Source organism: Lactuca sativa, chromosome 6, assembly GCF_002870075.4.
Source record: "Lactuca sativa cultivar Salinas chromosome 6, Lsat_Salinas_v11, whole genome shotgun sequence".
Lineage (NCBI taxonomy): Eukaryota > Viridiplantae > Streptophyta > Magnoliopsida > Asterales > Asteraceae > Lactuca > Lactuca sativa.
In genome coordinates this window covers 39,493,863-39,514,808 of record NC_056628.2, presented here as the reverse complement: position 1 = coordinate 39,514,808, position 20,946 = coordinate 39,493,863, and the positions used below count along the sequence as shown (strand labels likewise).

Here is a 20,946-nt window from a genome sequence, read left to right as displayed (position 1 = left end):
CGTACGACTGATCCATTTTCCTTCCAAGAAGCGCATGAAAGTGATCTAAAACACGATTCCAAAAATATTCTCCAGATTGCGCGTTGCCTCTTCTCGAGTCACAGGATATGAAAATTCAAGCTTTTGCTAAAGCTTCTTCATCTTCTTCGTTCCAAGCCGTTGCTTTCTTTTTCCCTTTTCCTTTTGGTTGCCTTCTTCGAGATGATTATGGTGTTTCTTGGACAAATTCATTGTCGTTGTCGAGGTTTACTGTTTGGGATTGAGATAATGGGACTTGAGATGATTGTGTTTGGAATTGTGGAGAAGCTTGTTGTTGAAAACTTTAGAATTGGAGAATGAATTGTTGTTGTGGTCGTTGTTGTTTGAAGAATTGTGGGTTGTAGGGAATGTTAGTGAATAAAGGTTGTTGTTGGATTGGAGAATTCAACAATTACATATATGTTTGATAATCACTTGGAGTGTTTGGGATGTTTGGGCGTGTTTGGAGTGGGTGGAGTATTTTGATTGGGATCCTTTTTTTTTTGAAGAAAAGTGAAAGAAAGTAGGAGTATTTTTTTGGATTTAGAAATGTAAAATGAAGAGTGAAAGTGTAATATATATATATATATATATATATATATATATATATATATAAGGTGGTGTTATTAAATTTAAAACTTAATTTAATTTTTTTTTTATATATAAACTCCAAACGGTCAAAAACATAGTCGTAACACTCTCTCTCTCGTTTTAATTGGTCGTCTTCATCCGTGATAAGTACCACGCCACAAGACACCTACGCGTGCCTGGGGCGATGCTCACGCGTAGGTGGCCTTGCAACATAAACCCCACGCGTAGCCACCATAACTCGATACCGTATAGCCTTAGGTTTTACACCGTTTACTCAAATTAAGACAAATGCTCATTTGCTTAGAGACAAGTGATCATTTTGTTATTTTTTTATTTTATTATTTTCTTGTCTCGTAGCGTCTTCCAAAGAAAAAGAAAACATGATTAACTAACTACAACATCATACAACATGTGAAATATAATTCAAAAAAAAAACTTTGTTTAATGTTTGCTGTTTAATGCCGCTTTTGGCTTTTCAATCAAGAGTATTTTGTGTTTACTAATATAATTCGGAACTCAAGAAAGTAAAAAATTTGCAAAGTATAAACTTCAGCCATTCATTCTACTATCATGGGTTTACTAATATTGTCCTTATGACCCAAAAAGTAAAATAATTTAATGTCACATAAACATATACAATGCAGGTTATACTTATAGCATTATACAAATCAACATCCAAAAAAAAAGTCAAAAACGGTATGTGACATCTAATAATTCTCTTCCATTCAAGAATCATCAGCCAGAAAACAACAGTAACTTTCAACAGAACAAGTAACCTTGATATAGAAAAATGAACCTGGTTTCCCTCTTTTACCCTTCATACACTCTTTTCCTGAAAAAAGTCAAAAGCAAGATAACTGAGTCAACTCAAGCATTCAGACAAATTGAACAAAGTCAAACAAACACTTACCACTTTCACATCATTGGCTAACCCCAAATCAGAAAGCGAATTCACTGATACACAATTTTCATGCACAATTACACCCCGGGTCCCACCATTGCCAATATTTAAATAAGCAGCTCTTTTAAACATCCATTTATTCCTTTCTTGATTATAAAAATCATCAAAAATTTCTCCACACAAAACACACACAATTTGGGTTTCATCTGCAGTAACCATCTGTTCACCATCAATCAAGAATGTTTCTTGTGTAGTTGACCCAGGGTCAAAGTCAAAATCAGACTCCCCGTTGACCCAATTTTCAGCTTTCAAAAACCATCTCCTTGATGATTTGGTATTTGGAGTGTTGGATTCTGAATTTTTTAACACATGCCACTCCATATGATTATCGAAAGGTTCTTGAACTTTGAATCTTAATCCACAAATCCCACATTGATGTGGAAGATCATCAATTAGCTCACTAATCACACAGGGATTAAACTCCCTAATCACATCAGGCTTAAACTCTAATCCTACAACACTCTTGTTATTAATAACAACACTCTTTGAGGAAACTTTTGGAGTAAGTTTTGGAGTTTGAGTAGCAATGACATCATCACTTTTGTTATTATTATTGTTGTTGTTATTAATATTGTTGTTTTTGTTGTTGTTGTCTTCTGATGCAGAGATTAAACCCTTTGAGAGCAATGTACTCAAAAGACTTGAGACATTTGATTCAGGATTTGGAAGAGTTGTACTCTGTGTTGATGGAGTAGTACCAAGAAGAGATGAAGAAAGTGATGTGCTTTCATGGGAGGATGGGATTTTGAGAGATGATGACATGGATTGAGTAGTAGTTTTTTTGCCAAAAATGCTGCTAACAGCAGCTAATAAACTACTTGTGGATGATAATCCTGGTATATCTGCAACTACAGGTTTTTGCTGACGTGGCACTGGTAAGGGTTTAGGGGGTTGTGGTTGTGGTTGAAACTGAACAGAAGGTTCTGATACGGGTTCTTGATGAGGTGGCGGAAATGGAGTGCGTTTCATTGGGTGTAAATTTTGAAGTTTTGATTTTTGAGAATCTTGACTTATTTGCCCCTGAGATCGAGCTGCTTTAAGAGATTGCAAAGAGATTCTGGATAAAGAATCAAGACTTGTTGACACTGACACCCCACTTGAAGAGGAAGGGAAAACTTTAGAACCATGTAATAAGTTTCTAGAAGCACCTACAAAGGAATTTTCGTCTGTCGAAAATGACCCTTTTGCCCTTAGTGAAGTAGAAGGTAAAGGTATCCGCTGTTCTGCAGATGGTAGATCAGGTGAAGATTCTTTCTCATGCATCCGTTGTGATTTCTGAAGACGATTATCAAAACCCTAGAAAGAAAAGAAAAAAAATACGTTTCAATGTATTTATGTAAGGAAAAGAATAAGGGTAATTCCGTCTTTTTGACTTACCGGTCTATCGGGGTCGAAATACAGTCTAGGATCTCTCTTTGAACTATTGGAAGATGTAAGAATAGGATTCACTGTTCTTGAGCTCACATCATCCCACAAATACTCTTCTTCCTCTGAATTCTTCCAACTCCTACTCACTTCACCACTTCCTTTTATAAGATTGTTGATGGGTTGTGATTTCACATCAGGAATTGAAGATTTATGGAGTGAATAATTTGATGATAACGTATGTCCATTTCTTTCAAGCCTGGATATTGTATCTGTAGTATTGCTCACAGATCCATACCATGTCTTTTCAAGTCCTTGTTCTCCTACTCTTCCATTGGATTTTCCAAAACTACCCTCAGAAGGGCTTGATATATCAGAACCAAATTCATAATTCTCGTTTGTAAGATCACTCTCTGGATCTCTTTGTGCCTGCTGACATGGCAAAGCATAGATAGAACATTTTTTGTCAAATTAACAAATTTATAAAGAATTTAAATGGTTAGTAATAGTATGATTAGTATCATACATGCAATTTTAGGCGAGGATCAGCACGAGTTGTGGATATGTCACTGGCTGCAACTTTTGGCTTCATGAAAGTTGAAAGTTAATTAGTGATGATGACAAAAATGATTTAGATGAGGTTAAAAATGTAATCTTTAATGTTTCTTTACCCTGTTTGACTGTTGGAGTTTTTGTCTTGCCTCCAAATACTTGGGATTTACATGAATACTGCGAGCAGGGCGTTGTGGTTGTGACTCAGGTCTAGATGTGGTCAACCCTGAAGAGGAAACATTTCCATTCCCATTCCCATTCCCAACTGTTGAAAAACCAAGTTCTTTTTCTATTGATTGGAGTGATTGAGGTGGAAATACTCCTTTCCATGTCCCAAAAAGATGTCGCATTCCAGAATGTAATGCAGAATCAACCTGTCTATATGCCTTGCAAAATACCTAAAAGATTGAAGAAGTAAAGAAAGTGAATTGATTTATCAGAGGGACATAGTTAAGAGCACACTGGAACTCAAGAATGAAGATCTAACCTCAGGGAGTTTGGTGGAAAAGTGTCTGATGTAATCTCGCCCAATATTCTTCACGATACTGTCTAGAAGATATAGCGATGGCAACTTTTGATCACTCGGAACCTAAAAAGGTGAAAAATCGTTTTTTGATTCAGTGACAGTGGTTATAACTTATAACTTATAATTATAATCAGCTAGTTCTACACAAACATAGTAACAGGAATCATCACCTCGATAATGTTATTGCAGATAGTAGCAGCAATAGCTTTGGCAGCCTGGGCGTTTTCTCCGGCGATGATAGTCAAGTTCGTTATGATTGGTTTGGAATTGAAAGTCAGCTCCGCTAGAGCTGTCCTATACTGACTCACAAGCTCTTGATGTTGTTGCTGTTTTATCTGAGATAGCGATTGTGGCTGATACGACTCGGAGTCTCCATCTCTCTCCACCGCCGGCCGGAACCCCACTGACGGCCGTTGAACTATAGGTCTATTATTACCGTTGGGATTATTATTACTGCGAAGAATCGTTGGCTCTTCCGTTACCAATCGAGGTTTCTTCAGTGTAGCAGGGTTTCTTGATGATCTATCGAATGATCTGCCGCGAGAAGTGTTGTCCATCTCCATTTTTAACACCCCGCCAAATCAATTTTACAAAAATCAAAATTAATCTAATCTAGAATTAGCATGTTGAAGAGGAAGTTTAACTCCCTGAAGAAATTTCATTCGATTCGTTACAACATACAACAAACATTAAAAAGGTAAGCAAATCGAAAACCCTAACCCTAGCTAGAGGCAATTACAAATGCGTAAATCGAGAAAAGGAAAAAGGAAAACAAAATCAAAAACGCGAAACGAAGAACCGATTGCAGGGTGTTGGAATTTATATGTTCTGCGAGAAAGTGATGGATTTTGTTGGAGATTTAGATGAAGAGATTCGAAAGGCGTCACGTATTCAGATCAAGAGCTGTCGTTAGCACTCGCTCTATTTGTTCTATGTTCAGAATTTCACTGGAGTCTCTCTTTCATGTGCGTGTGTGTGTGGTGTGTGTAGAGTGTAGACCGTTGGTAAATGGTCAAAAACGAAAAGCCTGAATTGGGTGGGATTAAAGTCCATTTAAGCCTGATATCAGTGGGCTTAAAGTCCATTAATAATGGGCCATGCTTTTTTAATCCTATAAAATCTGATCCATTTAATCATTCGTTCTTCAATGAGCTTTTTCACATGGAGAAAAAAAAAAAAAAAAAAAAAGCTTTAAATTATGTAAAAATAGAGTGTTTTTTAAAATGATTTTAAGAGTGTTTCATCAATAAATATGCAAATAAGAAAAGATATGACTATTAGGTATGGCATTTTGTTATAACATTAAAACAGTCATTTATGATGTTATTACATATTATGGTAGGTATGGTCACGGTGTTATAATATTAAATAGTTTTAATGTAATAATTTATTTTTATTTTTTCTTTCGAATTTCTTCTATTTATAATTATAAAAATAAATATAATTTTATTAAACTTAATATTTAAATAAAACATAATTTTTAAATTAAAAAAAGAAAAACTTACAAGACGGAAAAAATACATTTTTTTCCTAAATAAACTATGTCGTACATAATATCTCATAGAGTTTCCATCTAATATGTCGTAGCTCATTGTTGTAATATCCCTACATCATATTGATAAACATATCATCATCTTCATTGTATAAATGGTCAAAAGGATCCATAATTTTTTTTGAGAAAATATTGAAATCATACATACTTATAAAGTTAGCATTTTTTGTTGAATCGCGTATTTGAAACCCCTTTTTTAACTTCCTCAAACCACATTCATTTGAAACCTCATTTTTTAACTAATGCAACTCAAAAGTTTTTTTAATTATGATTTAACACTCAAAAGTTTTATAACTTATAATATGTTTAATTATCATTTAGTGAAAAATTTACTATAAAAAGATCAATCTTTTGGGAAAACATGTATACAAATCATGTACAAATTTCAGAAAGAAAACAAACTTAAAGGTTTTTGTGTTTGGTTGAGGTCTTATGACCACTTTTAGAGATATGGTATTATATTAGACTTTTTAATTTGTAAGTTTGTTATACTAATTCGTTTTTATATTTTCTTCGTTTTTGGATTATTGTAATACAGTATTTGTAGATTGTGGTTTAATCGTTAATATATTGATCATATGTTATATAGGGTGATGTCAAAAATATTTTAAATATGTTTTTTTTTTTTTTTTGTAATTATATCGTTTCAGAAAGATAATTAATTAAAACTCATACATATGTTATACTTTCCATATCTCTCTCTCTCTCTCTTTCTCTCTCTCTCTCTCTCTCTCTCTCTCTCTATATATATATATATATATATATATATATATATATATATATATATATATATATATATATATACACTTCAACCAAAATTCATTTAAAATCTAATATTTGAAATGTTTTTTAATAATGATTGTAAAAATTTCAACATGTGTTACTTAATTGATTGATTAATAAAAATATTAATATTTTTGGAAACACCTAACTCTTAAACTTGTAGTATTATTTAATTTGTTAGTTAACTAAAATATTTTTCCTACATAAAGATAAGATTTTTATATTTGTTTACTCATATTTGTTTATGTAGTTAGAAAACAATGTATACATAGAATGACTACTTCAATTTCACATAGGAATCGGCACCACTAGAGATGTATGTTGTCTTTAACCGGTGGTAGGAGATCCACATACCCTTTTTAATTGTTTATATTAATGTCTGGTAATATCTATTTTATATTCCTATTCACCTTAACTTTTTAGGTACAAATTAAAGATGAGGATTCTCGACGCACCAATATAAAGTCAAACGTACGACTTGCAAAATATGTAACTAAAATTATATATCATATTTACTAATCGACTTACTTTAAAACTCTTGATAATATTTACGTATAATGATATATTTTGTATGACTTCATTCTTAATTTCAATGTTTAATATTTGAAAGTTCATATATGAAACATTGGATATTTTGGTGTAATATAAATAGTGTAATACAAAGTTGATTAGTTCAATATTGTTTTTTAATAGCTCACTGAAAACAACTTATTTCTTATTTTATCCAAAAAAATATTATCAGACATAAGAAAAATAGATTATATTAATGTTATACAAAAACTTATAATATATATTGGATATTATAAAAGTAAAAGTAAAGTTTATAAGGTATTGACTATATTAGATAGTATCAAACTATAAGTTGATGGCTTTTTATGTTATTTGATAATTCCGTTAATGCTCAAAACATGACTAAAAACGTAAATTTCAACATATTTCTATTTTTTCCCATAATTATTTTAACCACTTAAATGCATTATTGCGCAACGCGCGAGGTTACACCTAGTTGTATTAAATATAGAGAATGAAAAGAATGATGTGAATAAAAGTGAGATAGATGGTATGTATTTATATCATGGTTGCAGAATTTTGGATTAATCGTGCATTAATCGTTTGACGTTCTCCAACCGTCGAATATTAGGGGATTAATCGAAAATTTAGGATTAATCGGGTTTGGCGGGATTAATCAGTATTGGGGGGATTAATCGGTCAACAAAAGTCAATAAAAGTATAAAAAAAAATCAACTTTTTTTTTACTCCAAAATTTCAAATATTATACCAAAATGTTTATATTTTCGTATTTTCAAATATTCAAATTACAAAATTTCTTATTTTCTAATTTTGAAGTACTTTTTTTTAAAGATATATTAATATTTGATTAATTTTAATATTTTATTAATAATATATGGTTCCCAATTAATCCCCACCAAACCAATTAATCCTTTAACATAAGTCGACTGTCGAACGATTTTTACAACCTTAATTTATAGATAAAAATAATAATAATAATTTATTTCAAAAATTGACCGTTAGTGGTCAAAGCAAGAGATGATTGGTTAATATGAGGCGTTGCACACCTTTGGCGTTATGGTGTCGTCTTGGGTAGTCTACGTCGACATTAATGCCGTTGTTTAGTCTCATACTCGACACTTGTTAATTTCTTAGATGTCATCGGGAACGGGAACAATAGATCTTTTGGACATTTTTAGCTATTTTTTAAGAAGTAATAATAAAATTAATCTATTTTGTCTTTTTCTCTAAACAATAATACAAAATTTTATTCATACAAAACTCATTAATAGAAACCATTAAGATAATGTGATTCAAAGATATATTTATATTGAATCATAATAATTCAAATTTTATCTCGTAACTTGCATTAATAGATTATCACCGCTACAAAATTTCAACTTCGAACATTTTCTAATAATAAATATCTAGTTTAATTCAAAATAACAATAATATTTTATAATAAAAGAACTATTGTTCATACTATTCAATTTTCAACATAGTACAGCTAATATATCGAAATAAAATTTAAATATTTATTAAATCATATTAGAGCCTATGAACCAAACACGCATGTAATATTTTGAATAACATTAATCTTTTAATATTTTAATCATGTAATTTTATTCATGCGCAATGTATGTATATTCATCTAGTATTCAAATAAACGAAGATGACAGAAAGATTAGTTATTGAAAACTTTACGTAACTTAAATCAACCGAATATTCATATCAATGTATAATGTATTATTTGTCTTTTTATGTCTAATTTGAAATCAAATTCATCGCCCTATAACAAAAACAACCCTAATGTTTATGGCTTTCTCTATATCTTTCTTGTTAAAGATTTGCATCAATGGCTAATTCTTCTTGATCATTTTAGGTGTTATTTATGTGTACAAATAGTCTTCTAAAAGTTAAGTTAGTAGCAAATGTGACGTAAGAACAAGTGAAGTGTTTTTTATAACTAAATCACACTATAAATTCTTGTAAAACATCAAATTTATATAATTGAATACTTTAGACGTTTGGGTAAATATACAAGATGTTCTTTCTTGCTATATATAAATAAATAAAAAGTTTGGATTTTTTTTAAATGATGGCATACAACAACTTTAAGCAAACAAGGTGCAAGTGAATTGATATGATATGGTTCTCGACTTCCGATTAACATACTGATGTCTATAATCTGACAACATAAAGAGTTATTAAAATTAGCATCGATATATCGATGTTAGAACATAATAATAGTTATGTCGAAAATACCTGATATCCGAATTACCCCCCCCCCCCCCCCCCCGATTTTTTCGGATGTCGGGTTAATCAAGTATCGGGTTAATTTTTTCGAGTATTCGGGTAACCTTGATTTTTTTAGGTCGGGTACAGGGTACGTTTGTTGGGTTTCGGGTATACCCGAATTATTTTAAAAATTCTTTTTTTAAACTCCATAATTACCCAAACCCGAATTTAATTTGGGTCGGGTAAAAAATATTTTTTTAACATGAAAAACCCGAATCCCGAAAAAATTATCCGATCAACACCCTACATGATAACTAATAATATTTAATTTGTTTTTCATATCATTTATCATTTCATTTAATTGCATTCAAGAGACAAACAAACAAATTTTTTGGTTAACATTGTAACCAGAACTCAAAATATTGTCATATTAAATATAATTAGAAGATAATTAAATTGACAAAAAAAAACCTAATTACTATTTATAATTAGATAATATTAACCGCAAAATTTTAGCATAAGCCTGTTAATAATATAAACCTAGTAAAGATTAACTATTACTTACTGTGATTTATTAAGAAAAAAACAATGCAAAAGAAAAAAAAATTATTATTTATTATTTCATTGCAGAGAATCCTGTATTAAAAACGAAAATATATTTTTAAAAATAACGAATAAATAAATAAATACACCGACCAAAGCCCCATGGCCGGGCCCATCCAAGAGTACACCAGATTTCTCCCGACTCCCAAAATCCAATTGGCTAATTTAAAGCCTTAAATTCCAAGTAACAAAACGACGCCATATTAAAAACTGTCGTCAACCGTTAGAAAAAATCCACCTGCAACAAAAAATATCTGCCGACCCTTCCTCTCCGAAACTTCTCCGGACGAACATGAACAGTATCATTCCTCCACCGCCTTTCTCAAGATATTTATCAAACACCTTGTCTGCACTACATGCCTATATATACATGGCTCAATTCTACTATCACTCCTCAGTCATCACCCACCATTTTCATCGTCGTCTTCTTCATTTCAACCGATGGATCATCGTCCCTATAAACGCTCACTTTCATCTCCTTCGTATCTTCGCCCACATGGGTCTCATCCGTTACGATTCGGTTCGTCTTATTTTTCATTAATTCTCTCTTTTTCTGGTTAAAAGTTTATTTCTGATTGCTTTTTAATTGAAATCGATAACAAAAGTTTTCTGTCAAAGGCTTTTGGTGAGTAGTAATGTTTCTTATTTTCATGAAGCTACTCGCTTTTCTTGCAATTTTCAATTTCTCACAAGCATTGTTTTACCTCTACTACTAGCTAATGCTTCAATTTGACCAATTATGCATTTTTTTACCTCTGCTATTTGCTAATGGTTAAAATGATGATGATTCTACTTTGCATAAATTAGTATATAAACTGTAATTTCTTTGAGTGATTGGTCCTTTTTCTTATGTTCGTTGAATTCTGAAAAGTTCTCAATGAAACTACTCTGTTTTCTGGTATTTTTATGTACAGAGTTCGAAAAGTTCTATTTCATAATTTGATTTTTTCTGATTGATATATTGCTGTCTAATCTTTTTGTTGACAATTGACCACAGAAAATGCTGTCGTAGAGATTGAAGAAGGGGATGTTCATCATCTCCCCCAACCTCTCGATTGTTTAATCGGGACACCAATTCCGCCTTTTTTGTCAAAGACCTATGATTTGGTGGATGACCCGAGATTAAACCAGATCATCTCATGGAGCGATAATGGTGCAAGCTTCATTGTGTGGGACCCAGTGGAGTTCGCAAGGGTAATCTTGCCAAGAAATTTCAAGCACAACAATCTTTCAAGCTTTGTGAGACAACTTAACACATATGTGGGTATATATTTGCTTTAAACACTAAATCCCTAATTATGGGGTTCACTATGTTAGTCCGTATGTACATTCTGAGCTTTTTCTACTTCATATCTTTCACCTTTTTTTTTTCCTTCAGATTTTCATGTTTTTCTTTTGTTTTATACATCTCTAGCATAGTTCTTTTTTGTATATCATCTTTTGTCTTTTCACCCCTGTAAATTTCTCATTGTAATCTGATACTTGACATAAATAATGAAGGTGTTTTGTTTCTTGATATCGATTCTCACTTATAGTTTTTTATGCTTATATCAAGTTAAATTATTCATTGCGTTATATTAATGAGATTCACTGTTTTTTTATGCTTATATCAAGTTAAATTATTCATTGCGTTATATTAATGAGATTCACTGTTTTTTTATGCTTATATCAAGTTAAATTATTCATTGCGTTATATTAATGAGATTCACTGTTTATATGGTGGATATTCCTGCAAGAAGGATTATATTGTTGCAGATAGATTTTCAGTGTCTGGACTCTGGTAAAACGTTAAAAAACGCTAATTTTTGCTTTTTTGTAACAGTTATTGTTCTATTATGCCAATAATCTATATCTTGTTCATGCTTTTGTTTAATCTTTTTCATCTTCACTACTAATTTTTTTTGTGAATAATCAATCGAGTTCAGGGTTTTCGCAAGATTGATACAGACAGGTGGGAATTCGCGTGTGAAAGCTTCTTAAAAGGAAAAAGGCATCTCTTGAAGAACATCAAGAGGCGCAAATCACAACAGACTGAAGAATGGAATTCGAATTCCAATTCCATTGAAAACGAGGTGGAAAGATTACAGAAAGAGAAGATGGAAATGATGCAAGAGGTAATCAACCTACAACAACAGCAACGTGGGACACATGAATATATGGAATCAGTGAATGAAAAGCTTCAAGCTGCTGAAAACAGACAAAAGCTTATGATTTCATCTTTGGCTAAAGCTTTCAAGATTCCAACACTGTTAAGGAATCACATTTCTTCTCAAAGAAGGGTTCGTAAGTTTGTGAAGCATCAATCCCATGATCAGGATCTTGGATTTGATCCAATTCCGGTTGATGACAATGTTCGGAATCCCGATTCCGATTCCGGTTTAAAAAGTATTGATTTACATGAACTCGGTCAACCCAAAGATTTGACTAGAGAGAGCAATGTTGTTCTTGATGTTAAACAGGAAGATATTTGGAGCTTGGATTTTGAAACGATTGCTGGAATTACTCATTCCAATGACTGGAATGATGTTGGAATTCCTCATTCCGATGAATTGGCGGAGTTTGGTGGTGGAGATTTTTCTGATTTCTGGGATTTAGCAGCTTCTGGTGGTGAACATGGTGAAACTAGCAAAAACCAATACGGGTTTTGAATCATAGGAGTTTTGAAACTGATAAAAATGATTATTATTATTATTATCCAATAATTTAATTTAAATCTGCATATTTTGCAGTTTACTTATATTTATTACTGAAAGCACATGCTTTTTTTTGTTGCATGTTTCTTCACAAATTGAAATAATTTTTATTTGGGGAGGTGATTTGTTTATAAATAAGTTTATTGGGTTAACAATGATTTTTTTATTTTTTTTGTTGTGTGAATATAATCTTACTGTTTTGTTGTTCTTTTTCCAGGTTTGCTCATGAAGATGCAGTCTAGGGTTTGTGGAGGGAAAAACTTCTTGAACAAATTGCACAATAGTTCAATAGTTCAAGAACAATATTTTTCCAACAAACAATCACAATATTTAAACACGTGGAGGTTTGATTCACTAAAAACAATAAATTGAAATGTAGATTTGAAATTGTGTGTACAATATTTGCAATCTTGATATCTTGAACTCAGAGGAGAATATGGATCTAACTCACATTATTTAACCCAAAGATGTTTTTGTTGATAATTCAGACGACTTAATAGGCCTTTTGATTTGTTTCAAAGGTGAGTTTTTTCCATCAAGTTCTTACATTTAAGTTGTCTTATCCCAATTTAATAGAAGTCCTATCGTTTAGTTTATATGAAAGATCTAGTTTTATAAATTAAGGATGAATTTCGTATATCATATTTATTCTTAAAAAAAATTCTCAGCTTTCATCTATGATTTCTAATTAATACTGAAACTCATACCACACAATCACAAAAGTTTTGATGAAACTGAGATCAAAAGAAAACTTTTTTAAAAAAAAAAAAAAAAAACTAAAAAAATGACTATTTAAGTTCAAGCATATAGAAAATACCCAAATTATATAAAATCATTATAATCAATTTTAATTTTTGAATATGTGGTACCAGGAGAGCCAAATGCCCCCTTTCGTCCTAAAAGTGTCAAAGCTGACTTGAACTTCAAAAAAAAAAAAAATCCTAAATCATTCTAGTTTAAATACATACCAAATCATGCCACTTAAAAATAAAATTTCCACTTCTAAAAATCATAATAGCAAACGATAATGCTATTACGGTTATAATTTCAAACCAAATTCTTCTATCTTTTGGCCCTTGAATATCAAAAATTCCAGTTTTAGTATCATTTTATTCAAATAAATCAAAATTTTGAGAAATGTCATGAATATTGACTTATTTTTTCATGTATTTTTACTTTATGACCAAAACACCCTTATCCTTCAAAAACACCAAAACCATCCAAAGACTATTCACATTCTTTTGCTCCAACATGTGCATCCATTTCGAATGGCTCGTAAACTTTTCTCACCTGATTAGTAACATGGAGTTAACAACTAAGAAAAGCGCATTCTATAGAAAAATATTTGATAATTGCAGATCTTAGGTCCATATTAGATAGATAACTTACTTTAAAAAATAGAACCTTATCCATATGTTGCGACTTGAACTTCCACCATTGTCTCTATATTCAACAAAAACATACTGTTTCAATAACTTGCAGATTGTAATACAATTTAATCACTTGTGACCAAAAAGGACTAATTACCTGGCCACCTAATAAACTCTCCAAAAAGTCTAGAAGGCAAGTCTAGAGTTCTTGGATCATAATTTTCATTACCATGGGATCTCTTCTTGGCATCCTTCCGGGTTCTACTCAACAAAAAGTTTTCATCAATACAATATAATACCAAAGGACCAACATAAAAATCAATTAAACTGCATTTTTTGTAGAAACTACAAAGAGAAAGGAAGAAAGCGATATTATTGAAACGATCATAAACCTTAAGGTATTTACTTAAAAAACTGAAACTGAATAAACCAATAGAAAATAATAAAACTACAAGCATTAGTTTTGATCTTTTGCAAATAAAAAAGAAAATACAAGCTTACCTCTTTAGGTCTTTTTATTGAAATACATCCAGCCAAAACACCAATCTTCCTATTGAATTTGTTATGAAGACGATATTTTCTCAAAGCCATTGTTGTAACCTTTAGCTCTAAGCATATGGTTTGGAACCTAGTGGACCAAAATCACTACCATTAAGGATAACCATCCATAAACTGGTATAAACAATAAACGAAAATTGTAAAGCAAACCACTGACAAAACCACTACCTCCAAACACTACAAGCTGATAAAAACAAAATTGTAAAAAAATAAAATTTAAACGATATAAATATAAGAAAACAAAAGCTAAACGAAAAAAAATCCTTAAAAGAGCATATGTTTACCTTCTTAGGAAGATAATCCTGATATATATTAAAGAAGTGAGACTCTTTATGACTCTCTTTTATTAATGAAAATCCCATTTATTCAAAAGCTTATGTTTTCTCAATAAAACAAAAATATTAATTTTATAACTTGGTAGGGCAATTACCTGAACACTGATAAGATGCAATGAAGCTCCCAAAAGGGGAAAATGTATCCTAAAGCACCATGGGACAATATAGTCAAATTCTAGAACCAAGAGTGCCCCCCTGAAATGAAAATTGTATCTATTAATTTATTCTTTTATAACGACATAAAAGATTTTCTAGACAAACATGCATTTCTTTATTCAATCCTGTTTGTAAAAAATACAATATTAAGTTTAAAACATAGAAGAGAGGCTGGACAATTTATGTGTAAAGACAGTTAGTGAAATAGAAAGAAATAAACTCACAAGGTTACTTCTAGTCTATGTATCTTTTTTAGCATTTCGTTTATGGATACATTAGAAGGGAAATAACAATTTGTTGTATCTTAACCATAAACTGAAATGAAAAGTAAATTTTCATGATCAGAGCTTAGTTTAGTAGATAAAAAAGATTTTATTAGAACAGTACACAATTTATACATATATCATCTCCCACACTCACCATTCACAGATTTTTTCCCACCGCAATTTAGCTCCATATGCAAAAGATGAGGCTGAAATGATAGCGTATTCTCATGGTTGTTATTGTGTCCAAGTATTCTGGAATGTACTTACATAAGCATCACTTTTTTATTATTAAAATGTCAACTTTATTGTAGGGACAAAAATGTCAAACTTGATTTTGCATGGACAAAAATGTTAAAATCTGTCGGGGACAAACATGTTAAAACATAAGGAAAATTTTCAATCTTTCAACTAAAACCGATCCATGACAATTGAATGAGATTTACTTAGTCAAAACTTAAAAATATGTTTCTAGTTATCAGTCCAACCGTCTTTCAATTAACAGTGATTCAATATACTATTTTCTTGGTAAGTTTTGGAAAAAAATTGTGAGTTGCATACAACTACACACATTTGATGATCATTTTTTTTTGTTTTGGGACAAAAAAGAAGTTTGTAGTTGTTTCTTCTCCACCCACCCCCTAAACTTGCCTCAACAAAAAATAATCACAAATTTGAACAACTGTAATTTACAAAAAAAAAATTAAACATTAAAAAATTAAAAATTAAATTAAATCTTGAATTAAACTCATTTAAATTTTATGTTTACTCTAATTTCTCTTTCCAGTCTATTTCAATATGCAAATGATTTCGAAAAATTTCAATGTTCGATTTAAACTCATTAAATCATTTGTATGCTCTATCCTACCATACATCTCTCCATACATCTCCCCTTGTTTCTATTTTGTGACCAACTATTCAACATTCTTCAATATTTATTATGACTATTATAAGAAAATGTTTTGATGTATGGCCTCATTACATGGATTTACAACCAATAATTTGAAATAAGATTATAGATAAATAGAACGTGAATCTTCATTGAGGCATTTTGTCAAACAGCTGGTGCTCATGGAAACTAAAAAGCCCAAAAACCGAAATCCAAAAATTATGTTCAACAACCTAATTCGACAATGTTGAGATGGGTTTTGGAGATGAAGCTAACCTGATATCAATGCTTTCATTATTCATTATTCACGTTTTTTTGGCTCCGGTTCTTCAAAATATCATCGATTCATGATTTTGGAGGCTAGATTTTTGGTAGCAAAGAACACAATAACAATCTGTATGGAAAGAAAAATTAGGAAACTTTTGAGCGATTCCTGAATGACATCTAGAATTTAAGCAGAAAAATAAAAAATGGTAGCCTAAATTTTGAAGTTTTTCAAAAAAAAAAACGATTTGAAATTTTTCTAACCTCAATTTTGAAGTTTTATTTGATAATCGATGTTGAATGAATGATATGAAGTGGATTTTTGTTGATTATCGATGATGTTGATCTAATAACGCTGGGAGTATAATTAATCATAGATGTTGAAGATCTGATCGTATTCAAGCACAATTGAAGGTTGAATTAAAAGAACCAAAAACGAATTTTTGTTGTTAACTGTTGAATCATGTTGATAATTGACGAAGATCGATGATTGATTAGCACTGGATGATGTTGATGATGGTTTAATTGAAAAAATCTGAATGATTGTTGAAAGTTCGAGAAAAATTTTGGATGATGAACGATGAATGAGTTTGAACTGTAATCTAATTCTCTACAGATACATATTTGAGATTAAAGGTTGTTATCATATTTACAAGTTTGTCACCGTGTCTTTTTATGCTTAGATAAAATGAGTGGCTGAGAATGATTTCCCTATTCTCAACCTTTTTTATTTTCTCAATTGAACCCACCTCTCTCTCTCTCTCTCTCTCTCTCTCTCTATATATATATATATATATATATATATATATATATATATATATATATATATATATATATAGAAATGAGTGGCTGAGAATGATTCCCCCATTCTCAACCTATATATATATATATATATATATATATATATATATATATATATATATGGGTAAAGTGAATATACCTAACAACCTTATATAAACTTAGGTACCTAATCACATCATACTATGTAATTTTGTACCGTATTTACGTTGTAATCACCCAAAGTTCTTAAAATTCAACCTTGTAACTTGATTGCTTCCAAAATCTTTGGAGTTTCACCATTATCTTCCTTAAAATGACGTCTTTTTATCGGAGACCCCCTGGTGGGCTTCATATACTACCGTTACAAATCAAATGATGTAAGAGGAATATAATGGTGAATGTATGAAAATCTTGGAAGTAAATCAAATTAAGTTTTGAAGTTTAAGAACCTTAGAGGATTACAATGAAAATATAACGCAAAACAATGTAGTATAATGTGGTTAGGTACCTAAGCTTATATAAGGTTGTTAGGTATATTCACTTTACCCTATATATATATATATATATATATATATATATATATATATATATATATATATATATAATGTGGTTAGGTACCTAAGCTTATATAAGGTTGTTAGGTATATTCACTTTACCCTATATATATATATATATATATATATATATATATATATATATATATATATATATATATATATATATATATATATATATGCTGCACATACGTGTAACACCCCGTTTATTAAATAATTAAATAGATAAACTGTATAAACGAATAGAGGCCCTAAATCCGTAATAAGTTACCAGTGTTTGTCCTAAGGAGCTGAATGACATAAATTCTGAAAATTGGGATATTTATTGTAATAATTGGATTCGAGTAGTAATAACTTATGGGAAGAAAGGGCTAAAGAGTAAAATGGGGTTTTGGATGGTAATGATCGGAGAAGGAAGGACTGAATATGTCATAATTGAGATCATGTGGATTAAAAGGTAACTTCCGGGTTTCTTTTGCAAAAGATTCTCAAAGCGGAGGACTGTTGGGTAAATTATAGATTTTAGTTGAATTGAATTTAAGGTGAAAGGGTTAAACATGTAAGGTGACCTGACATCAGGGACTATTTATGCCTACCTTTGAAAATTTAAGCATCTGGTCCCCTTATTAGCGACTGAGCGTGTGGGAGGGAGACGCCTCCTGCTTTTGTTGGTTTATCTGCATCATCAGGGTATATAAGGAATAAACCCTTAGATGGAATGAAAAATATGTATGTTCATTGGCGGCGAGAGAGGGTGAGAGACATCGAAGTTGTGAAGGAATGTTATGAAAGAAGAAGAACCGTGAGGAAGGAGCTGCCATCGTTGGGTTTCTTCGCCAGTTGGAACTCTCACTGGAGCATTATTTGAGACAAGGAGGTGGGGATATTTTAGCGAGAATGGGGTCATTCCTTCAGCTCCAAATCTGCTCGACACCTTGAACCAGGTAGGGAGGCGTTCCCGATGGTTGCGTCGTTCTCCGACACTGTGTGGGCCTCCGGCGAATTTCGTATGTTCTACAGAGCAGGGAAGGTAGGTAAGACTCAATTCATCCTCCGATTTCTTATCTTGCATTGGTGACTTCGGTTAGATAGAAATTGATTAATGGGTTCTAATCCCGTTTTCTTGGCCTACCGATTTTCCAGCGACTGTCTTGAGACCTCCAGCAACATCCGTAAGGGAGAAGGCGAGTTGCTAGTCTTCGATGGCCATAAAGAAGGAGAGGAATCGATAACAGTCAGGGTGTAGGTCCGCGTGATTCTTAATTTGGTTATGGGGCTTGCGTTTCTGATGAAGGAGGATTCGGCAACCACTGATGGATGCTCTAGTGTGCCATCTGGATAACATGTAAGATTGGACTCTTGTTGGGCTTTTAATGAGCTGGTATGTATCAAGTTATGTAATGGGCTGGTGGCATGTTTTGGGTTATGCGAAGTTGGGCTATTGGGTTAAAATGATTGTCCTATGAAGGGGCATAACTAGCAAATGAGGTATTATCTAATTATTAGAGTACTTTAAATTCAAGAGTCGATGCTATCCCCGGTGATTAATGAAATGAATATTATTCATGGAATATATATATATATATATATATATATATATATATATATATATATATATATATATATATATATATATATATATATATTTGAAATGACCATTTGTAGTGCGATCTATAATTTGGATTATCGAATCATAACTTTATTTATCATTATATGGATATGCTAGTTTTGGAATTGTTGGGACTCGCATTTTCGGATCATTGGAATTGAATTATGAATTACGCCCGACCACACCGTATGTTTGACCTAGTGGAGTGATGGACTTAGTCGATTAAGTCTTTAACGGGTTACGTAGGAATACTTAACCCTAATCATCATTCCTATAAGAAACCCTAATTGTTGTTTGGACCTTGAGTTTGACCATATATAAGCCTTGATGATTATGAGATACTGGACCAAGAATAAGTGGTTGGGTCTTAAGGCAACACCATATAGAGACTTGGGCCCAATTGGGGAAAATTGGGCCATAGTTGGGCCTTGGTTCATTATTAGACTTTTGGGCCTTGAGCTTGAATGGGGTAAAGCAGTCTTTTACCCCAAGCATGGACTTATGGGTGTATGTGTTAGAGCTCAATTATTAATTGGGTGTTATTTTGATGTTGACAGATCGGGAATCTGTCATTTAGCAGCTGGGGCCGAGTCTGCGGGACTTCAGCAGTGTGGGATTGAGTCTGCGGGACTTCAGCAGTGCGAGGTGAGTTTCCTTCCAGTAGGAACGGGTCTACGGCCACAATGCCGACCCGTTTAGTTAGCAGTAGTTCCGGACTACAGTCTGATGCAGTAGTTTATTATGTTTGGTGTCTTTGTGATACATATGAGTTATGTGTTCCAGACTATGGTTCGATGCAGTATGCAGTATATGTGTTTATATTATATGCTATGATTATGTTATGTTATGTTCAGCTAGTTTCGGACCTCGGTTTGATGCATTAGTTAGAGTGCTTGATGTCTTTGTGATTTATGCATGTGTTGTGTTATGTGTTCCGGACTCTGTTCCGATGCAGTATGCACTATATGTATTCATGATGGTTGATATGTTACGATATGCTATGTTCAGTCAGTTTCCGGACTTTGGTCTGATGTAGGGGATGGGGTCCTAGTCAGTTCCGGACTTCGGTCCGTTGCAGGGGACGGGGTCCCAGTCAGTTCCGGACTCGGACCGATGCAGCTAGTTCCGGACTTCGGTCTGATGCAGGGGACGGGGTCCCAATTAGTTTCGGACTTCGGTCTGATGCAGTTCCCGGACTTCAGTCCGATGCAGTGGGCAAGGCCCAATATGTGTTTCTATGTTATTGTATGGTATGTGGTAGTTTGGGGGAGCTCACTAAGCTTTGTGCCTACAGTTTCAGTTTTGGTTTCAGGTACTCAGTTTTCAAAAGAGGAGCTCGGGAAGATTGCAGTGCACACACCATTTGTACAGCCTGGGATGTGTATACTTTGATATACTTGACAATTGTTATAATATTTTGAGATACAGTGCTTATGATTTTTATATGAGGTTTATTGACTATGGTTTTTATTATTTAATTAAACGAATTTTTTAGACTGTGTTTTTGGGATGTTACAATACGACTCTGGTTGCTTCCCTTCTCATAGCCTTTCTTGTAAGTTTACTCTTCTTGATTTTAATTTTTGTTCATATTGTTTTTATGGTTTAACGGTAAACCCGGAAAAACTGTCATACCCCCTTATTTGGTATCAAAGCATGGAACGTTCTATGATCTAAAAGACTGAGACAAACTCGATTTTTTCTGGCAGCATGTTTTGCTTGAGACCATTTTTATATATCGAGAACTCTCTCAGGTGAAGATTATGGGATTGTTTT

General features: G+C 32.2%; 2 protein-coding genes and 1 long non-coding RNA gene across 5 annotated transcripts; 2 read left to right on the top strand and 1 right to left on the bottom strand.

The window, feature by feature from the left end:
• Positions 1-1,134: 1,134 nt before the first annotated feature.
• Positions 1,135-5,178, bottom strand: LOC111894135 (polyadenylation and cleavage factor homolog 4). Of its 2 annotated transcripts, none has more exons than XM_023890224.3 (7): positions 4,184-5,178; positions 3,975-4,076; positions 3,607-3,885; positions 3,462-3,521; positions 2,948-3,367; positions 1,520-2,866; positions 1,135-1,441 (listed from the first exon to the last, which is right to left on the bottom strand). In XM_023890224.3, exons 1-7 carry the CDS (start codon positions 4,574-4,576, stop codon positions 1,427-1,429), a joined length of 2,616 nt encoding a protein of 871 aa, XP_023745992.1. In that variant the 5' UTR covers positions 4,577-5,178; the 3' UTR covers positions 1,135-1,426. The 2 variants fall into 2 exon arrangements, with proteins under 2 accessions (XP_023745992.1, XP_023745993.1); XM_023890225.3 differs by having other exon boundaries at positions 2,948-3,364.
• Positions 5,179-9,789: 4,611 nt separating this feature from the next.
• Positions 9,790-12,834, top strand: LOC111894201 (heat stress transcription factor A-3). The gene is made up of 3 exons (XM_023890282.3): positions 9,790-10,219; positions 10,697-10,959; positions 11,625-12,834. Exons 1-3 carry the CDS (start codon positions 10,141-10,143, stop codon positions 12,345-12,347), a joined length of 1,065 nt encoding a protein of 354 aa, XP_023746050.1. The 5' UTR covers positions 9,790-10,140; the 3' UTR covers positions 12,348-12,834.
• Positions 12,835-18,211: 5,377 nt separating this feature from the next.
• LOC111894209 (uncharacterized) lies at positions 18,212-20,706 on the top strand. 2 transcript variants are annotated; one of them, XR_008224727.1, is made up of 3 exons: positions 18,212-18,595; positions 18,705-19,049; positions 19,728-20,706. It is a non-coding gene; the product is annotated as an uncharacterized LOC111894209 (long non-coding RNA). The 2 variants fall into 2 exon arrangements; XR_008224728.1 differs by having other exon boundaries at positions 18,213-18,595; positions 18,705-18,906.
• The last annotated feature ends 240 nt before the right edge of the window (positions 20,707-20,946 follow it).

What these genes read in the sequence shown, in the direction of transcription:
- LOC111894201 (XM_023890282.3), top strand. Translation starts at nt 10,141, where the DNA reads ATGGATCATCGTCCCTATAAACGCTCACTTTCATCTCCTTCGTATCTT. An exon ending in GTCTCATCCGTTACGATTCG is followed by an intron (nt 10,220 to 10,696) that starts GTTCGTCTTATT and finishes AATTGACCACAG; the next exon opens with AAAATGCTGTCGTAGAGATT. An exon ending in TGAGACAACTTAACACATAT is followed by an intron (nt 10,960 to 11,624) that starts GTGGGTATATAT and finishes AATCGAGTTCAG; the next exon opens with GGTTTTCGCAAGATTGATAC.
- LOC111894135 (XM_023890224.3), bottom strand. Translation starts at nt 4,576, where the DNA reads ATGGAGATGGACAACACTTCTCGCGGCAGATCATTCGATAGATCATCA. An exon ending in AACTCCAACAGTCAAACAGG is followed by an intron (nt 3,522 to 3,606) that starts GTAAAGAAACAT and finishes ACTTTCATGAAG; the next exon opens with CCAAAAGTTGCAGCCAGTGA. An exon ending in ATCCTCGCCTAAAATTGCAT is followed by an intron (nt 3,368 to 3,461) that starts GTATGATACTAA and finishes TTGCCATGTCAG; the next exon opens with CAGGCACAAAGAGATCCAGA.